At 41.6% G+C, this 19,301-nt stretch overlaps 6 protein-coding genes across 12 annotated transcripts; 2 read left to right on the top strand and 4 right to left on the bottom strand.

Annotated features, from left to right (window-relative positions):
• Positions 1 to 319: 319 nt before the first annotated feature.
• LOC132794306 (RNA-binding protein lark) lies at positions 320 to 2,813 on the top strand. Of its 2 annotated transcripts, none has more exons than XM_060804663.1 (4): positions 320 to 469; positions 633 to 1,482; positions 1,831 to 2,069; positions 2,136 to 2,813. In XM_060804663.1, exons 2-4 carry the CDS (start codon positions 787 to 789, stop codon positions 2,251 to 2,253), a joined length of 1,053 nt encoding a protein of 350 aa, XP_060660646.1. In that variant the 5' UTR covers positions 320 to 469; positions 633 to 786; the 3' UTR covers positions 2,254 to 2,813. The 2 variants fall into 2 exon arrangements, with proteins under 2 accessions (XP_060660646.1, XP_060660645.1); XM_060804662.1 differs by having other exon boundaries at positions 548 to 1,482.
• Positions 2,814 to 2,889: 76 nt separating this feature from the next.
• Positions 2,890 to 6,716, bottom strand: LOC132794304 (major facilitator superfamily domain-containing protein 8). Of its 4 annotated transcripts, none has more exons than XM_060804658.1 (6): positions 6,618 to 6,716; positions 4,823 to 5,021; positions 4,255 to 4,761; positions 3,947 to 4,098; positions 3,298 to 3,894; positions 2,890 to 3,233 (listed from the first exon to the last, which is right to left on the bottom strand). In XM_060804658.1, exons 2-6 carry the CDS (start codon positions 5,012 to 5,014, stop codon positions 3,059 to 3,061), a joined length of 1,623 nt encoding a protein of 540 aa, XP_060660641.1. In that variant the 5' UTR covers positions 5,015 to 5,021; positions 6,618 to 6,716; the 3' UTR covers positions 2,890 to 3,058. The 4 variants fall into 4 exon arrangements, with proteins under 4 accessions (XP_060660641.1, XP_060660642.1, XP_060660640.1 ...); XM_060804659.1 differs by having other exon boundaries at positions 4,823 to 5,063; positions 6,618 to 6,677; XM_060804657.1 differs by lacking the exon at positions 6,618 to 6,716 and having other exon boundaries at positions 4,823 to 5,242.
• Positions 6,717 to 7,110: 394 nt separating this feature from the next.
• LOC132794305 (uncharacterized) lies at positions 7,111 to 8,729 on the bottom strand. The gene has a single exon (XM_060804661.1). The coding sequence runs from the start codon at positions 8,593 to 8,595 to the stop codon at positions 7,291 to 7,293; it is 1,305 nt and encodes a 434-aa protein (XP_060660644.1). The 5' UTR covers positions 8,596 to 8,729; the 3' UTR covers positions 7,111 to 7,290.
• Positions 8,730 to 8,925: 196 nt separating this feature from the next.
• LOC132794307 (signal recognition particle 19 kDa protein) lies at positions 8,926 to 9,696 on the bottom strand. Its single transcript, XM_060804664.1, has 2 exons — positions 9,510 to 9,696; positions 8,926 to 9,439 (listed from the first exon to the last, which is right to left on the bottom strand). Exons 1-2 carry the CDS (start codon positions 9,572 to 9,574, stop codon positions 9,010 to 9,012), a joined length of 495 nt encoding a protein of 164 aa, XP_060660647.1. The 5' UTR covers positions 9,575 to 9,696; the 3' UTR covers positions 8,926 to 9,009.
• A 164-nt stretch (positions 9,697 to 9,860) lies between these two features.
• Positions 9,861 to 16,032, top strand: LOC132789444 (terpene synthase). 2 transcript variants are annotated; one of them, XM_060797469.1, is made up of 7 exons: positions 9,861 to 10,159; positions 10,435 to 10,589; positions 13,865 to 13,973; positions 14,044 to 14,304; positions 14,374 to 14,476; positions 14,541 to 14,668; positions 14,742 to 16,032. In XM_060797469.1, the coding sequence occupies exons 1-7, from the start codon at positions 10,094 to 10,096 to the stop codon at positions 14,898 to 14,900; spliced, it is 981 nt and encodes a 326-aa protein (XP_060653452.1). In that variant the 5' UTR covers positions 9,861 to 10,093; the 3' UTR covers positions 14,901 to 16,032. The 2 variants fall into 2 exon arrangements, with proteins under 2 accessions (XP_060653452.1, XP_060653451.1); XM_060797468.1 differs by having other exon boundaries at positions 13,829 to 13,973.
• Positions 15,488 to 18,987, bottom strand: LOC132789443 (transcriptional repressor CTCF). Of its 2 annotated transcripts, none has more exons than XM_060797467.1 (4): positions 18,850 to 18,987; positions 18,351 to 18,654; positions 16,329 to 18,283; positions 15,488 to 16,267 (listed from the first exon to the last, which is right to left on the bottom strand). In XM_060797467.1, the coding sequence occupies exons 2-4, from the start codon at positions 18,652 to 18,654 to the stop codon at positions 16,160 to 16,162; spliced, it is 2,367 nt and encodes a 788-aa protein (XP_060653450.1). In that variant the 5' UTR covers positions 18,850 to 18,987; the 3' UTR covers positions 15,488 to 16,159. The 2 variants fall into 2 exon arrangements, with proteins under 2 accessions (XP_060653450.1, XP_060653449.1); XM_060797466.1 differs by having other exon boundaries at positions 18,351 to 18,658; positions 18,850 to 18,986.
• Between the last annotated feature and the right edge of the window lie 314 nt (positions 18,988 to 19,301).

Below are 19,301 nucleotides of genomic sequence, written 5' to 3'. Positions count from 1 at the left end.
CATATGCCATTCTTTATTTATTTTTTTTAATAAAGCCAAGCTAAATATATATATTTATTATTGATTTTATTTAGGAATACGAAGTTTAAAATACTAAGAATATGCCGTCGTATAAACGGCAAGCAAGCAGTATTAGGCACTAAATTCATTTTGCTCAGGTAATTTTTTTAAGGATATGCACTTATTACAATCTATATAAACCATATTTTTGTCTAAAAAAAAGTTCCTATAGTTGCTATCTCTAGTTATTGCACAATTAGTATATTTCGGTATTTTTCGATGTAAACTAGTCGATTTTGAAGTTCAATTTGTGGCCACACGCTTGCTTCAACGCATACACATACGATATAATTTTTCTGCTGAAAATTTTGTGAGAAAGTTAGTTTTGCAAGCTGAGCTGCTCAACGAACATAAAATAAAATTAATTCAGCATTATTTTTTTGTTTGTTGGTTTACAAGAAGAGCACAGGTAAGAAGTCTCAATAAATATTTGAAAAACATATACCGCCGTCTTGCCATTACTGTATATTACTTCGGTCTCGCATAGCCGTCGTCGCTGTCGCCGCCCGTCGCCATCTTGTTTTGTATATTGTGTGGAAATAGATTTTAATATTATTATTCACGCGTTGCAGCACACAAATAAAAAAAACGAAACAAAAGAATAATCAAGTCCAAATAACGCGTGAAATTTGAAAAAATCGCGTACGCTCTCAAGATATTCAAGCCCAAGCAATTGATCATAACGCAAGAACCGTGGACGACGCCGCAGCCGAAACCGTCGCCGTGATGCCCGGAGCCGGCACGTTTAAGTTGTTCATCGGTAATCTCGATGAGAAGACGCAGGCAACGGAACTGCGGGCGCTATTCGAAAAATACGGTACTGTCGTCGAATGCGATGTGGTGAAGAATTATGGGTTTGTGCACATGGAAACGGAGCAGCAGGGTCGCGATGCCATACAGAACTTGAACGGTTACGTGCTCAATGACAACGCCATCAAGGTCGAGGCCGCCAAGAGTCGACGCGCCCCAAATACGCCGACAACGAAAATCTTCGTTGGGAATCTAACGGACAAAACGCGTGCGCCCGAGGTGCGTGAATTGTTTCAGAAATACGGCACCGTCGTCGAGTGCGACATTGTGCGCAACTATGGTTTTGTGCATTTGGACTGTGTCGGTGATGTGCAGGATGCCATTAAGGAATTGAACGGTCGCGTTGTCGATGGCCAGCCACTCAAGGTGCAGGTCTCAACCAGTCGTGTGCGGCCCAAGCCGGGCATGGGCGATCCGGAGCAGTGTTATCGTTGCGGCCGTTCCGGTCATTGGTCGAAAGAGTGTCCGCGTTGGACAGGTACTGGTGGACGCGAGCCGCCACCACCGCTCAGTGCCGGTGGCTACAGAGATCGCATGTACAGTCGTGATCCGTATCCGCCACCACCACCGCCGCCGCCATTCCTGCGTGATCGCATTATGGACGGCTTTAGGGTAAATGCAGTTAAAAAATCAATCATAGATACATGTTGGCAACTCAACGGGTCGTTTTAAAGATGCAATTGCAGCTTGTGTTTATTTATTGCAAGTAATTTTAGAAAGCTCATCGTATTTCTGAGACTTCCGAATGACAATTTTGGCATAAAACAACACATATTTAGATTTTTCCATTGGAATCTAACTGAAAGCTGAACACTATTAATCTTTCATTCGACCCGTCGTGTTCAATACATCACATTATTGAAAAAAAAAAATGCTAAAAGATTAATTTTCTCGTAAAAATAGTAAACATAATCTTAGCGCGTTCATTATACTAATTTTCTCCGTTTTGTACTCTCACAGGACTATGATTATTATGACCGTCGCTTTGAGGACTCACGTGACATGTACGAGCGACGCTATCAGACATCGCGTATGCGAGATTTCCCACCGCCGCCAATATCACGTCGCGAGCCCATGCCGCTGCCCCCACCGTTGAGCGGCAGCCTGCGTTCGTGCAGCGTTTCCCGTGGCTATGATACTCTATTCAGTCGTCGTTCTCCGCCGCCGCCGCGGAGCAGCAATGGCATGAGTCGTTATGGGTAAGTACAGTTAATTGATTTACTCGATGCTCGGTATTATATTAATATATTTTTCCCTATCTGCAGCTCGCCAACACCGCATGGATATGAGGACTTCAGTCGTGACTCCTTCGACGAGCGCATGATTTCGTCGCGAGGCATGCGTGGTCCATCGCCTCCGGGACGTCGATATGCGCCTTACTGAGATGAGTTGTATTATCACGGCAGTAGCTGAGTGCCGCCAGTGGCTGCTTTTGGCGGTGCATTTGGAACAACTGCGCCTCCAACTCCACATCTAACTACTCATCCATATCTACCAATTTATAACTACAACAACACTTTCAGTGGTGCAACATGTTGGTTTCTTTGCTGGTCGCCAACGCATCATCAGCAACACCTACTACAGCAGTTGCCGTTTCTACAGATGTGGATGCAACCGTACTGGTAGCATTGCCACATGCCACGAAATTGAACTAAGCAGTAACGTAAGGCATAACAATTTATGATAGAAATCCCCCTCTATATAGTCATCCATTTCTCATACTATTCATACATTAAAAAATAAAAAACATTTGTTTGACTGATAATGACGACATCGGAGTAATTAGGCATGTATCCATATTATATTCGTTGCGTTCATTATTTCATCAAAAAAATAAAAAAATCATTTTACGCGTAAACTATAAAAATCGAATTGGATATGTGCGATTAATAATAAGTCCAATAAAAAGCAACAAGCACAAATAATTGTGCTTTTTTGGAAAACATGTCCTTTCATTTGTTATTTAATTTAACTTTTATTTCGGTCAGCGGCTTAATTATGAAAAATGCAGATGACAAATTTTATAAATATGTCGAAAAATATATATTGTTAAACGTATTTTCATAACTTACTACCAGTTCATTATCTGCTGTAAAACGGATTATTTTCTAAAAATTCATTGTTAAACTTAAAGGCAGTATTAGTGTATTGCACCTTTCTCTCTTTGATTTTCATTTCTCCAATACTGCTACGTTTTGGAACTGTTCACAATTTGAATGCTCTTGGATGGCGCCAATAGCTCATCTGCATCATCATCAATGGCCAAGTTTGCGTCCGCATTGGATTTGTCATTGGGCTTATGTAGTTCTTGCAACTCCACAACTTTTGCTAAATTATCGATCGTTGGCGGAATGAGTAATCGACTGCAATAGACAATGAACGAAGCTTAATGAAGATAACGAAGTATAGGAATGTTATTTAACTTACTTGCTGCATAAAAGCCAGATCATCGATACAATCATCATAACCGAAGTGAAACCGAAAGTCCAATATGTGCCCAGGCGTGTATAGATGGAGACAACGAACACGGGACCCATTACACGCGACAAGCAGCCAGCTCCAGTCAGCATGCCCATCCAGACGCCTTGTGGACGTGGACCCAGCACCTTGGAGAATATTGTCTGTATCAACGTGACGCCAATGGGGTAGCCGACTGAGGTCAGCGCAAACCCAAGGATGAACTGTGTCAATGTTAACGCTGGTAGATCTGGGCACCAATCCTGCGTGGGTGGGCAACCCAAATAGATGGGGTCACTACTGCTCAGATTGGCGCTAGCATTATAAGCGGCGGCCAGTTTGGGGGGATCTGGTCCCCAGGGGATATACAGCAGTCGACCTATGACCATCAAAGAAAAGCCGCCCCAAATGAGTACAAAGCGCTCCGCAAATAGTTTGCACATTGGTTCGATGAGCACAAAAGTGACTAGCGAAATGATAGCAGCGACGGCCATACAGATGCCCATATAGGAGAGCGCCTCGTCATTAGTCCAAGCGAACATGTCCATGGTCAGCGAAGTGCCCAAGCTGGAAATAAGATTCTGTAGAAGAGCGAAGTGCAGAGCTAGCTTAAACTTACGTTTCTAGCAATACAAAGTTGAATACGAGCACAAAGAAGGCTACAATCAAAGTCCAGGCGGACAAGTAGTTCGGTTTGATGGCCTTCCAGGTGTCGCGCTCCGAGGTGCCGCCTTGCAGCACCATAATCTCACGAGCGGCAATCTTGTGTTCCTAAAAAAATGCAGGGTTATGAAGAAAGCTTAAATGTATGCAAGAATGATTCAATAATTTCAATAAAATAGAAACCGTATTACCAAGCTTCGAACCGATCTACGCTCCAGTTCGAAACCAGGCTAACATTTTTTGCGGTTTGTAGAACAATCTTACCTGAAATATAAATGGCAGAAACATCACAAAGTTGCTCATGCTCATGACCACATTAATCCAACCGGACGCAGTATACATATTCACATGCATGCCACCCCACAGCCAAATGTAACCTTGGCGACCAAGCGGCGTGACCAGAGCCTGCAAACCGGGACCAATGATGAAGCCCAACACCTGGGCAAGTGAGACCATGGACACTGCATGTGTGCGTTCACTGAGACGTGTTGCAGCCGATAAATAGGAGCGGCATAAGGCAATATTGGCCGAGCTGACACCGATTAGGAATCGCGAGATCAACATCCAGTATTTGGCATTATCCCCGACCAGCTCCAGAGACGAATACAGCGCACTTGCAATCGTAAAGAGACCAAGGGAGATCAACAGCGGCAGACGAATGGTGCCTAGTTTATTGCCCCACCAGCCAAAGATGGGACTAAAGATCATTTGAGCCAACGGATTGGCAGCCACAATCAGACCCATAAACTCCTTGCCCGCATTGGGATCTAGCTAAAGGAAATGATCACATTATTATTATCGCATAGAGGGGAATAGGGAACTCCTGACGCACCTCGCTTAAAAATGGCCAAATACCAGTAAGTATTATACTAAAGCCTAGTGCCATCAGGAACATGGTGAAGTAAATGATGCGTACGGAACGCCAACGCTGTATGTAGTCCTCTAGACGTTCCAGGCCGTCGTCGACATCTTCGGGCAGCTTGGTTGTCTCGATACGAGCGCGCAACTTGCGCCAGGACTCCATGGTGTACCTGTGGACGTAACTGGTAGTAATAGTGTATCTTCTTCTGCTGCTATTGTGAGTCCGATTGCGATATTGGCGACATGGTGGCATGTTGCGAATGGGAAGAGCGAGAGAGGGGAGCGGTTATGTGCATGATAAGTTTATGGTGTGAGATATGAAATGAGTAAATATGTATCCTATATATGTACATATGTATGTACATTATTATGTTTCGAAAAAATCAAATGATTCTCGCTTGCTTGGCCTTAGGCTTTTGTTTTCGCCAATCTAATAGAAATAATATTTGAATGTAGGTTTTACTTATGCATAAAAGATACGCCTTTAAGACTTTCAAAAAAAATCATAAAAAACGAAAAATAGCCCAAATTCAAAGAAAATTTATAAAATGAAAATAATTTACTTTGATTGTTATTAACTTCAAGTACTTAGTCCAAGTTTCTATATAGTCAAAGTTCGCATATACAAAAATTTGAACAGGGTATTTTATAGTCGCGCATGTCAAAGTTAAAAACACTTGCTAATCAACCTCCCCTTCCACAACCTGCTTATCATTAGAAACCACAGATTTGGTGCTTGGCAGATAAATTAACTCAACAGCGTACGCCGAATTCTCAGCTGTTTTTTCTTTTATCGTTCAACCAATTTGTCCGCTTATCGTTAGCAAATACCCTAATAAGTTAAGTAAACGCGACATTTACTCACAAGCACACTCACACCCTGACTATGTATGTATGCGTGTATTGTGTGTAGTGTTAGTTAAAGTCACTTGTTGCTGTTGACCGTTATCTTTTATCGCTAGACAAAGCGTGATATCAACTAGTTGGCAGTGCAAAGTGGGGATAATTCGTTTTATTACATTATTCCAATACTTGAAAACGCATTGCAATTGTGACTTTCATTATACATATATATATTCCGGACCGGCATATTGATTAAAATATATTCAAACTTAGTTCATTGAATCGCTGCTTCCGCAACCTCAAGCTGCACATTCAAATCAAATGAAATTCATTGATTTCAATCAATTGCGCACAAGCTACAAACACATATGTATGTATATACAATACACATTACCGCATTTCAGATTCATTCCTAGTTTAACTTTTAAAGTCCAGCTAAGTTATTTACGTGTCTTTGTGTTAGTATCTACAATGTTGTGATATTGCTGCGATTCATCCATTTGCGATTAAGGCTTTTGCTTCTTTCTTCTCACTATTTACTTTTGTTTTTATTTTTGTTACTGCATTCGAGCACGCAGACACGCACACAGTCACACCCGAGTTCACACAGATTGTCATTGTCATCTGCTGCTGTTGGTGCCAACGCCATCAAACAATGTGGGGCCAACAAAACGTCAGAGTGAAACAGCCACTTACATATATGTTCATGTGTATATGTGCATATATGTGTATTGGTGTGAGTATTTAGCTGTTGTTGTTTTCATTATATTATATTTTGTCGCACTTTGTAACGTTATAAACACAATTATAATGAGAGTAGAACTTTCGTCTCTCATCTCGCGTATAATCGCTGCCTGGATGTCGTATAGTAACAATGTTTATTTTGGTCCCCTAATTTTACCAAATTGTTGACTATCCACTACCTGTTGAGACGCTGCTGCGACGCTATTGAACCGGTCTAAGTGTGACAACAACTGAAGACGCACTGCGAGCGGCGTCAGTGATCAACTGAACTCGGAACAGTTGAGGCCTGTTGCCAACATTTAAGCAACACTGCTCTCATCGCTCTCTATTTGAATTAAAAAGAATACCTTAAAGTATGCAACTAAATCGGAATGTAATATGAGTAATGATCAGGCGGAAAGTATGTAGCACTTATTGATCACTACATTTCTTGGACAACACTACGAAGTAAATACTTATTCACAGCTTGTGAATTGCGATAACCAAGATTCTGTTATCTTTGGATAGAAACAGCTCCTAAGAAAGCTTTATTGGTGCTTACTAAGATCAATATGTCGAACATAGATATAAACTAATCCCACTAATCCACTAAGAAATGTTGCCCCGATATATGCTACATTTTTGTGGATTATATTTAAAGGGTGAACACGGCGCTAATAAAAAGGAAGTATGTAAGGATTATTTAATTTCCTAAGTACCAAAGGACACGTTTTAATAATGAACAACAAAAGTGGTTGTAGGAAGCGTAAAATAAACGCACAATAAAGCACAGCCATCCACTTACGACAAACCTACTCAATATAACATAAATTTCATTAAATCGCTTTACATTTAAAGGTAATTATGCCCATATTATTGTTGCAGCCCCAAGCGCTTCAAACGCTGCTGGCGTAGCCAAGGCAAAAGGAGACCACGCGGGGCTAGGGGAGCTGGAGGCATCACTAATGGAGCCCGTGTCACGGAAGTGGAGACTCTGGTCGTTGGCACTTCGTTCTTACGGCTGCGATGGCTTAAACGTCGTTTCACCTTCCTGGGCTCCTTGCGTTGTGGTTCCATTGGCGTAGGCAAAACATCGTTCATGATATTTAAGCTGAAGACATCGCCGCTATTGTCGTCAGCAGCCAAATGTGTCACAGTGTCCTGCAGCACCCGAGGAATACGCTCTACTACCTGCAGTGCATCTCGAAGCGGACGAATCTCTGGTCGGGGTTTTCGCACTTCCTCTGCTGCATCGAAATCGTCTTCAATTGAAACTGGTTTACTCACTCGACGCCTAGAACTCTTGCGTGACTTGCGTTCCTCCCGCTCTCTCTCTTCATCGTCGTCGAGCTGCTGCTGTCGTCTATAAAGCGGCGCTGGACGATTGAGGCGAGGAGCAGCTTGCTCCAGAAACCATGGCTCTCGATGTGGTCCTGCCAATGGCGGTGTAGTGGCAGCCTGGCGTTTAAAGGCCGCTGCTCGTTGCTTCTGGGCTCGCGTCCCAAGTGGCGAGGGACGCACCAAAGTGCTGGCAAAATCATTGAACCATTCCAAGTGATCCACAGAGCGCTTGTGACGTTCTAACTGCGATTTTTTTTCACCCAACGATGCAGGTGATTCCAAAGCGTTCATGGAAAAAGCTGGACGCTTAGCAGCAACCGACAGCAACATTGGTTTGTAGATGGTGATAGTGGAGCGACGATTACGCGGACTTTTGCTCTGGGAAGCACTCCGGACAACCAGCTCCCGCTTCTGGTCGAACTGAAGGGCATTGCGCACAAAGCGATTGTTGCTTGGTCCTTGGATGAGAATCTCAAAGGGTGCGTTAAGTGTGCGCGCATTTAGCTGCATTGTCTGTATACATTCAGTATCCGAATTTTCATTGTTGCACTCACAAATGCACTCCTCGCCACAGTAGAAGCCCAGGCACCCGCAGTGTTCACACAGCGCTTTGCAGTTGCGCTCATGCTTGTGCTCCACTAGAGGATTAGCATAACGGGATGTTGTGGACGTGGTTGGACTGATTGTAGTTGTAGTGGTCACACCAGTGGATGCAGCCAGTTGAACAAGTGACAACAAAGCTGTGGCTATTAAAATGTTTTTAATCCGTGTCAACATCATGTAGATAATGATGATGCTCCGTCTCAGTAACGCTCCAATTGGATTTTGGCTGTGCATTGGCAATGTGCTGAGTGCTTTATACCGCTGACTGCAGTGAAATCGTAGACATTATTCTTCCCCCTAGTTTGTTTTGCTGCTTCGTGTTGTGACGTGACTGTCAGTTGAATTTGGATTTGTTGCTTCGCTTTTGCTTTGTGCTGTTCGCCGGAATTTTCGCTGACACCGTGTGATCTTGAGTCATTTTTAATTGAGCACATAATATGCTATGGTTCTTACACTATAACTGCATATTTAACTGACTTCATATTAGGGTCATCTTAGACATTCTTTAATAAACTAATTGTACATATGTACTCAGAGCACAAGGCCGAATTCTTGCACTTGAACTTCATTCATTAACATCTTGTACTACCGCTCAAGGTATAAAATTTATTACAAAAAATCAACTAAATGAAAACTGTTGCCGCCAATTCATCGACGTTTTCCCTTGCCCTTCTTGCCACCACCTCCACCGCCGCCGCCTCCACCAGACGAACCAGCTGCTGCACCACTCGATTGTGGCTGTGGCTGAGGTTCGTTGGGCTTGTTTTGGCGCGTCTTCAGCTGAGGTATTTTGCTTGCCACATGCTTCATGATGGACTCACGGGTGGCAAATTCGTTGTTGCACAGGGTACCATCAGCATTCCGCAATTGCACGCGCACGCGGCCACGAAATTGGACTTCTCGACTCTTTTCGCGGCAGTACTGTTTGTTTTCGACCACAAAATGCAAGTTGGCTACGGAGAGTACATCACGTATCTCAACGTAGGTGGGATTGTCCACACAGTTCTCTTTGGGCAGACGACGACCTTCCTGACGGGTTTTCTTGGCATTGATGTATGCAGGGTAAATGCAAATCCAACTGGAATTTGGATTGAACAAAATGTTATTGGCGACTGAGGCTCTTGTTGTTGTTGCTGTGATTTAGTTACCGCTCCACTTCGCTGTGTTTCATGTTGGGATGCCAATTAGTACGCACTGGTCCTGCTGCCGCCATTATTGCACTGTTTTCCACACAGAATGAATGCAAATCCGGTCAAATTGGAAGGATTTATTAATTTTTGTTTTTATTCTCCACGCAAGCACCTGGATGAACAGTGTGACCGAAAGTGCGATTTTAATAAAAAGAAAATTGGTCACACTAATGTAGGCAATACTATCGCAGCATTTTGCGTCAACGCATATAGGCACGCCGATAGTATGTAGCGTGGCCGTATACTAGAGTAACTTTTTGGACATTTTTTAACTGCAAGTGATATATTTTGAAATTCATGTTGCGGTCACGCTGCCGAATAATCAGTCTGTTTATAGTGCTAAAACCTGGTGTGCGTGTGTCGTGCTTGCCATTGTGTCTGACTGCGTTCAAGTTGACCACGACGAGCGGCCCAAACAAACAATTCTAGTCACGCGTAGTGGTCGCATCACCCAATACTCTCCGCCCGCATAGCCCGACAACAAACAACCAAATACAAAACATAAGCAAACACATACACGCGCGCAACAAACAACAACAAAAATGGATGAACTGAATGGCTTACTGCAAAAAACCAAAGATAAATCTACGCAAAAGGAGCAGGACGAGGTAGCCAAACACAATCTAACCACAAACATACCCATAACCAGTTAACCGTTAAACAGCAGCAACAGCACAGCAGCGCTGTTACTTGAACTTTGACATTTTTGAGTCGTCTGTCTGTCTGACTGGTTGGTTGGTTGATGGCCAACATAATGCGAGAAGCGAGAGGCGAAAGAAACCAAGCCAAACCTTTTGCGTTTACACTCTCTTTTATATATTTTGTGGTTTATTTACATGTTCTGCTCTGTGTTGTCAACGTCGCGTCGCCCACGCCAACACAGATTCTGCTGCAGCCCTTTACGTACATACAACAAATTCCAGGCAAACAGTTTCGCTCCGAACTGGCCTTGGCCTTCAATCACTGGTTGCTTATACCGGCCGAAAAGTTGACGCAGATTGGCGAGATTGTCCAAATGCTTCATAATTCCAGTTTGCTGTAAGTCGCACACAAATTTGTTTGTTACTATTAACTATTTATACTGCATTTGTAACCTTTGCCTAGTTTCGTTATACATATTTAACTTTAAAATGTTGCTTTTTTTCTTATTCACACAATATCAATTCAATGTTTCATCTCACTTCGCACTTTTGTATATAGTATGTGTATATTTCTATTTCTATTTATGTTTGTTATGACTTGCCTTTTTGGGGTCTTGTTTACATACGATTTTACTGTGAAATTTTTAAGCGTATCAGCTTAAAACAGAATACGTTTCACTCATTTCCTGTGCAAGGAAGTAATAAAAAAGGTTACAAACTCGTAAAAAAACCGTACATTATTGATCTAGTAGAAAATAAAGTAAACAGCATATCCCCTTTTTTAGTAAATGCTATTATGGTGTCTATATTTAGGTAAACTCAGATGACCGATTTGCTTATCAGTTGTTCCAGCTGCTATCGTTCGTTATGATAAATTAAATATTTTCCACAGCCACAAACCCCACGTACTGGCATACAATCTGAATATAAAACATTTGTGCATGAGTATAACACTTTTCGTATCATAAACTGGCATAACAAAAGAACATACTTATTTTGCATTATCATCATTGCTTATAGCGAAAACGTTGGCAAAGGGTGAGGGAGGAAGCTACTTAGCTAAGTTACTTTAGAAGGTGACTCACGCTCACACGTTGTTTTTTATTTACCATATATGCCCACGAGTGGCAAATATTCATTGGTGTACACAACAAATACTTTCGGCATTTGCTTCAAAACCAATTCCAAAATTTGAACAATAGACCACAGAAGGCAGTGTTCTTGTTTACAATAAATTTCAATTGTGTTTATTCGCAAATTGTGCCTTTTCATGCTTCGAAATGGAATTGCATCAATTGTTTAGATTTTTCATTGTCAAATTGAATATCTAGCAGAAGGGAGCGAAGAACAACAATACACATAAATTTATATGATATACCTATATGTATGTATGTGTCTATGTGTTACAGTTAGTGCATGACTGTGAAGCGCAACAGTTAAACTCTGAACTGCAGCAATTAAAGTGCTTCGCACGCTTTAATTGATGGGTTCCATCAGTAGAAGTGCCCTTCTACTCTCAATCTTTTGAAGACACATTTTTTACAGCTCACATGGCTATTGATGAGCACACTCGCCTGTCAGATACTCGCTGTCTATTTTTGTGGAATATTAAACCATTTGCGTGATTTTTCATTTATTACTCAATCGTTACACAATTTACAAAAGCCGATAAAATTGTTTATTTTTATAAATGCCTGATGGTACAGAATAGGCATAAGAAAGTTTTGAAATATTAAACAATCAGAAGTATTGTCCTCTAATTTGGTAGCTCTGGCTGTAATATTCAATAAGAACTTCAGATTTATCGGATGGACAGACATGCTTGTATATACCCTTCTATCGTTTGGCAAGCGGGTATAAGGATATATATTTTTTATGGTACTTTGTGCTTATCTCGACTTGTGATGCTTCGGCCATTGTTTGGCATTGTATCCGATTTGTCGAGCGCTTCAATCATGCAGGCTAATCCTGTCTGGTTTGCCACCTGTCGCACGGTCCAAACTTTTCTGTCTGCCTGCCTGTTATTCAAATGCAAATGTGTTCTGAAATGTCCTTAATGCTGCTTAATATCCTGCATTGTTCGTTTGGGTGCCAGTTGTAGGCGTTGACTGACAGTTGAGAGGCTGTTATCGCTGCTGCTTCTCTGTGCTTTGTGCCCTTCTTCTGCCCACTTGCTTGTGTCTTTTTTGTTGTTGTTTCTTTAGTCCAAATGCATTTTCATATCGACAAAAACTTGGTTTTACAACAACGACAAACAGCTCAGCTTCAAAGGCGTCGCCGTCGGCAGCATCAGCAGCGGCAAGAACAACAACAGCAGCAGCGTCATCATCATTGCCATGCCATTGTCATTTAGTCAGCTTGTCGACAGGCATTGTCACAATGTTACAACTCTTTGCAATGTGACTTGCCCGCTTCGCTTCAGCTGTGATATTGTCTGTTATATATGTATGCCCATCTCTCCTTTCCATCTCCCATTCCCATTCCCATTCCTATCTCTCATTCCCATTCCCACTCCCACATTCGCACCCCATTCGCATCCATTTAGCAGAAGGGGCCTCGCTTGAACGCCCACGCCTCCAATTTCCCTTCAAATGATTCCAGCCTTACGCGCGCGCAAACATTTTTTAATTACGCAAATGTCGGCTGCCCAGTTTGCCAGCTTACCAGCCAACCAACCCAGGCTTGCTTGCTTGCCTGCCTTGCCAGCGGGCGTGTTATTGAAGCGATATGGGCCTCAAAGAGAATCTTAAATTTATGTACATGCCATACACTAACATATGTTGTTACTATGTGTTTGTTGCCAGTGTATTTAGCATGCTGCGAGGGCTGCTCGTAGTATACATTTTATTATTCATATGTTTACCTTTGTGTTGCACGTTTGCAAGCCCCCAAAAAATAAAATCAAGATCGTAAGATTGCATGCTAATTTTCAGCTAGGGTAACGTTTATGAATTACGAATATATGACTTCGTGATATAGTATGGTAAAATTGTTCTAGGCTATACTTTGTGTTACATGATCTACAGTTCCTAATAAATTTAATCAGGCAATCAACTACAATATTTAAAAAATCGAAGTTTCAATCATGAGGAGAGTTGTGGAGATGTAAATGAAACAATAGAAGAATTGTTGTCAAAAGTAGCAGAATCTCTTTTGATATAAATTTTCTATGACAATTGCAGCAATTAGTAATCCAAATTAGCCAGTTCTTCTATAATAATTGCGTACAGAAAAACAAAAAATTGTATGCTTAAATGAAGTAATTTTTTTTTAATTTTTAATAATTAATAACTTCAAAAGTTTCAAGCCTATTTATAAATATCTAACATAAATAAACTGTTTAATTATATGTTATATTGCTTGTTTATATTCCTATAGTAAATATTTAAGTTATAAAGAAATTAAAAACCCCTTGAAATTGTGCCGCATGCAATAACTTTTGAAGTTGCCCCTCATCTGGTTATTAGTATTATGTTCATGTACTATATACGTTGTATTGCAGAACAGTATAAATGCATTAACAAGACAACACTCACACACACTTACACTCGCACTCCACTTGCACAGCAATTAAATAGATGAAACAAATTAACTCAGAGCTCTCAATGTGTTCTTAACACCCCTGCAACGTTACAGCATTGATGATATTGAAGACAATTCGATACTTCGCAGAGGTGTGCCTGTGGCGCATTCCATTTATGGCGTGGCCAGCACCATCAATGCGGCCAACTATGCACTGTTCTTGGCCCTCGAGAAGGTGCAGCAATTGGGACATCCAGAGGCAAGTCTCAATCGAGTACACAGTACACATTAATCAATACACATTACTAATTAATTTATTTGACTGACAGGCTACCAAAGTCTATACGGAGCAGTTGCTGGAGTTGCATCGTGGCCAAGGAATGGAGATATATTGGCGCGATAGTTTCACATGTCCCTCCGAATCGGATTACAAATTGATGACTGTGCGGAAGACTGGTGGCCTATTTATGCTCGCCATACGCCTTATGCAGCTGTTTAGTACGAACAAGGAGGATTACTCAAAGTTAACAGCCATTTTGGGCCTATATTTTCAAATACGCGACGACTATTGCAACTTGAGCTTGAAGGAGGTGAGAGAATGCACAATAGTTTATATTGTATTCAAACAATACAGTATCAATATATACTTTTTTTTGTAGTACACGGAAAACAAGAGCTTTGCTGAAGATCTCACAGAGGGCAAATTTGGTTTCCCAGTTATTCATGCGGTGCGAACGCAGAAACATGATAAACAGGTTTTGCGTAAGTCCTTCGACTTAAAATGTTGAATGTTGAGGGTGTTAATTGTGGCTCTCCTTCATCACAGATATATTGCGACAGCGCACGCACGACATTGAGGTCAAGAAGTACTGCATCAGCTTACTGGAGAAACTGGGCAGCTTTCAATACACACGCAAAGTGCTTGAAACGCTTGACGTGGAGGCGCGTGCCGAGGTCGGTAACGATTAATTGCTTTATTTGTTGGTTTATGTTCTTAAGTTTTGCTTTTGCTTTCTTGTTTGTGCAGGTGACACGTCTAGGCGGCAATCCCTATATGGATAGGTTACTTAATAAGCTGTTGTCCTGGCAAAGCAATGATGCTGCGAGCATCACGCAATCGAATCAAATCAATCACAACGTCACAGCACGCACCAGCCCCAATCAGAACACCCTCAATTGTAATTAACAACCAAAGAGGCAAAAGAGGGAGCAGTCGTGAATTGCAAACGGCAGCGTCAAAGTCGGAGATCGATCCGTCACCTCTTTTGCTGCTAATCCAAAAGCACCACTACAACAACAACATCCACAACAACATCAGCAGCAACCTCAACATCTAATCCAAGCAGCTTGCGTTAGTGCGCCTTTGTTGCGTTTCTTGCAAAAATTAAAAATCTTCTAAATCTTGTTTCACGTTTTGCCTCCCAGAAAGCTGCCAAACAAAAACTAATGCAATGAAAATGTTTATACCACAAAAACCACAACAGCAGCAGCCTTACACACATGAAAAAAACACGAGAAAATTGTTAAGCCAAAAGTTAATTGATAAGCAAAGCTTATGAAGAGCTAGCGAAGAGCCATAGCACAGCTTACCCCAAGAATTTGTTTATGTTTATTTTTAGTCATATACTATGTGTTATACACTATTGGATGCTAAGTATTTAGTTGGTAATAGCATATAATAATTATGTAAGTAAGGTTCCTTCCTTTTGACTGTTGTATTTCTAAATGTATTTTGTATGTACTACAAGTAATGCGGTAATTTTTTTGGAAAAAGTTCTAAATGTATTATTCAATTTGTAACTCGAAACTTATTGTGCACTTCCTTTATTGACGTTGTTCCATTTTACATTTGTTAACAATGTTCAAAAATATACAAAAAGAAACTACAAATCATATGCATACATATTAATATGTGTATTAACTAACAAATTGTTAACGTTTTAAGCAACAAAGCAACTCAAAACCTATATTTGAAACCATGTTAAATTATGCACTGCACAGCAGAATTTTTGCACTATATACATATATATATATACACATACATACACATAATAGTATATACATCTTACAAAAATATATATATTTTTATTGTATACATTGCACGAAATAGAACTACAAAAAAAATGCTGAACAGAAACAACTCACGCAGATTTATTGTAAACTTATGAATTGAATATCGGAAACTGTCGAGAATTTATTGTGCACGCCAAATAAATGCACGCGAAGAAAAAGGTCTACGATCGATTATTACATATATATTGTCATACACAAAATTAACTTTGAAGTATTTAAATAAAATATTGTATTTATGGCACGAATATTGTAAAATTCTTCTCTCTTCTTCAGTGATACTCCATTCATCATTTAGAAAACATATTTTATTTCAACTGGGTATTATGTAAATTTATAAATATATATTTATGATTATACTTAATTTCTTGTAAGCTACGTATCCTGCTCAATCATATCCATCAGCTGCATAAACTCCTGTGAGGTAGCATCCACCTCGGTCGCATGTTCAACATAGTCGTCGTATTCGGCATCAGCATCATCCTACCAAGAAAATATATTTTAATACGTTTATTTATTTTTTTTATATTATTTACGTGCTTACCTCGAAGCCAAAACAGTTGTTTGCATTGATCTTTTGGTTGTTGGGCTCACGCTTGACCACCACTTCATTATCATCGTTGACCAGCTCGACGATGAATTGCTCATCTTCATCTTGTAGCTCCACTGTAAAATCGCCGGCATCCGGTTCTTCTTTAATTCGGAATGTGCCGCCTTGCGATACGACTTCGGTCTGGCCTCGTGGCGCTTTTAACTGGCGATTTATAATGACAAGCTTCCGCTGATTCTTCTTTTTCTCCCGCTCTCTGTCTCTCTCGTTATTGGGAGTTTTTTTCGTTCGCGAAGTAGAGATGGCAGAGGACTTGACTTGGTTTTCATCGGACACTTTTTCGTCCGCATCTTCGTCCAAGTCCACGAAGTCGCTGATCTCGTATTGATCTTCTAAGTCAATGGACATATCTTCGCTTGTCTCTCGCAGTGCATCCATATCAACGCCATTTACAAGCGTCGTAATACTGCCATCCGGTTGCAGACGAACATTGCGACCCATTTTCAACTTCAGCTGCTTCTCGCGAGAATTTAGGCTAGCGTCATGTCGCTCCATGTGTCTCATCAGATTGCCCTTCCGGTAAAAGACACGCGAACAGTTGGGACAGGAATGAACTTTTTCACGCGGCTCTGGCTGCTTGTAGTCCTCATCATGCAATAGATTACGATGGCGACGCAGCAATTGACGCTGCCGAAATGCTTGTGGACACAGATCACATTGGAAGGGCTTCGAGTCGGTGTGTATGTGCATATGCGAGTCGAGATGGCGTTGCGAAACAGACGCATAACTGCACAAGGTGCAACGATAGCATTTTTCGCCATCGTGTGTCTTTAAGTGCAGTTTGTACAGATAACGATCGGGCAGCTCCTGACCACAACGTTTGCAAATAAACGGGGTGTCCGATGTGTGCATATTGGCCACGTGAGTGCGCAGATCCGCCTTGCGTCCGCATGTTGTGGGGCAGAGCGTACATTGGAAGATGGGCTTGTCCACAACGCTGTGGATGAGCTTATGTGCTTTTAGTGAATTAGATTGAGTGAAGCGTGATTTGCAGATGTCACATTGGTATTTCTTTTCGCCGGTGTGAATGACCAAATGGCGTTTCAGCTTGAACATGTCTTGTGAGGCGTAGGTGCAGTGTGGACACTGATATGGTCGCTCGCCAGTATGACAAGTCATGTGCCGGCGCAGTTTGGTCAACTCGACGCTAGCATAGCTACATTCAGTGCACTTGTGTGGTTTCTCCTTGGTGTGCTTGTAGCGTGTGTGGCGAATCAATTCGCCACTTGTTGTAAAGGCGCTGTCGCATTGCTTGCATTTGTGCGGCTTGTTGCCCATGTGCGTGTTCAGATGGTTTACTAGGCCTACGTTCGTTTTGAAACCACGCTCACAGATCGAACACTTGAACGAGAACTCAGTGTCGTGGGAACGCACATGTCGTGAGATGAGGAACTTCTTGTTGCTCGTGTAGCTGCAGTGGGAGCAGGCAAATTTCTGCGCGCCAGCCGCCGATGGAGCCGCCACTGCCTTTAATTTGTACTGTTTGCCAGAGACGACAAAGTCCACGTCTGCCTTGGCTGACATGTTGGCGGGATTATCATCAAATTCGAAGATTTCATCATCGCTTACTGCAGCCGCCGTTACGGAGGCAGGCTCATCAATTGTAATTGAATCCATGGTTTCATTTCCATCTTTGCTGTCATTGACATCTGGATCATCGACCAGCTCCTCGAGCTCGTCCACATTATCAATGACCACTTTATTCGATATTACCTCAGTTTTGGACGTCTTTGTTTGCGACTTTGCATTTGCTGAGCGCAGATAAGCTCGAGGAGTACTAGTTGTTTTATTTGGCGTCTTTTTCTGTGGACCTGGGCGTGTGTTAACTACCTTGGGAGTCCTTTGTGGAGTACTGTCTACTTTGGAGTTGGCAGGCCGCAGATTAATAGCTGCCAAGAAAATGTTTATATTTTCAATTCGCTTTTCAACTATGTATATGTTAAACGCCTTTCTCACCCTTCGATGTAGATGAGCCGCTGGCTCGCACTGTAATTGCAGCTGGCGTTGAGGTTACTGGCGCCTTTTGTTTCGTTTTCGATTTCAGCTGCTTTTTAGGCTTAGTCTTAATGTAGCAATTGCCTTCGTCGTCTATGAAATATTTGTCAGCATCTTCTTCTTCTTCGTCGTCCCCTCCACCATTTGCATTTGACGCAACGACGCTACCATTTTCCTTTGCAGCATTGTCTTCGATCTCCTTGTGAAAATTCATGAGAAAGGATTGCAAATCCTCAGAATCCGAGTCGCGACTGCGATTTGGCATCTTCCTTAAAAGCAGTAACAATATCAGTATGAATTTTGCGCCAAAACAACAAATAAAAGAAACATCGGTGATGGTGGCGACCTACAGCGGACATTAAGTGTCCAGCGACCCCAAGCGGCTATTGATTTCTCACAGTCTCAAAATGTCTGCAGCTGTTTGAAGCAATTGCATCCTTGCCTTAGCAGCATTACTTACTTTCCCTTAAATCGTATTTGATTAATACGACGTTTTTGCAATAACAAGTACTGTTTGGTCGATTGCTTTAATATTAATGAATTTACTTTTTAGTGCAAAGAATTTCCGTCAGAGGCGAAACAGCAGATGCGCAAAAGATGGCGGAATTGTTTGGCGTTGCCACAGCATACGAATTCCACTTAGCAGTGCCATTTTGAGTTGAACATTGTCGATAACAAAATCGTTTAAACTTTGTGGCGCGTAAAACAAACGAGTCCCTTTTGAAGTTGAACTACACCTTCTTTTGCTGTTTCAGCGCACTTAAAAGGCTAATTACGTGTTCCACGAATAAGTAAAGAAATATTGATACACACCTGTTAAAAATGGCACGCCTTTTTACACGCGTTCCCAAATAACCGAAATGTTAAAGCGTGCATATGTATAGCATTATTTAATACCTCTAAACAGCTCGC

Source organism: Drosophila nasuta, chromosome 3, assembly GCF_023558535.2.
Source record: "Drosophila nasuta strain 15112-1781.00 chromosome 3, ASM2355853v1, whole genome shotgun sequence".
NCBI lineage: Eukaryota > Metazoa > Arthropoda > Insecta > Diptera > Drosophilidae > Drosophila > Drosophila nasuta.
The sequence above is the reverse complement of the archived record's forward strand: the minus strand, read 5'-3'. Positions and strand labels throughout refer to the sequence as shown.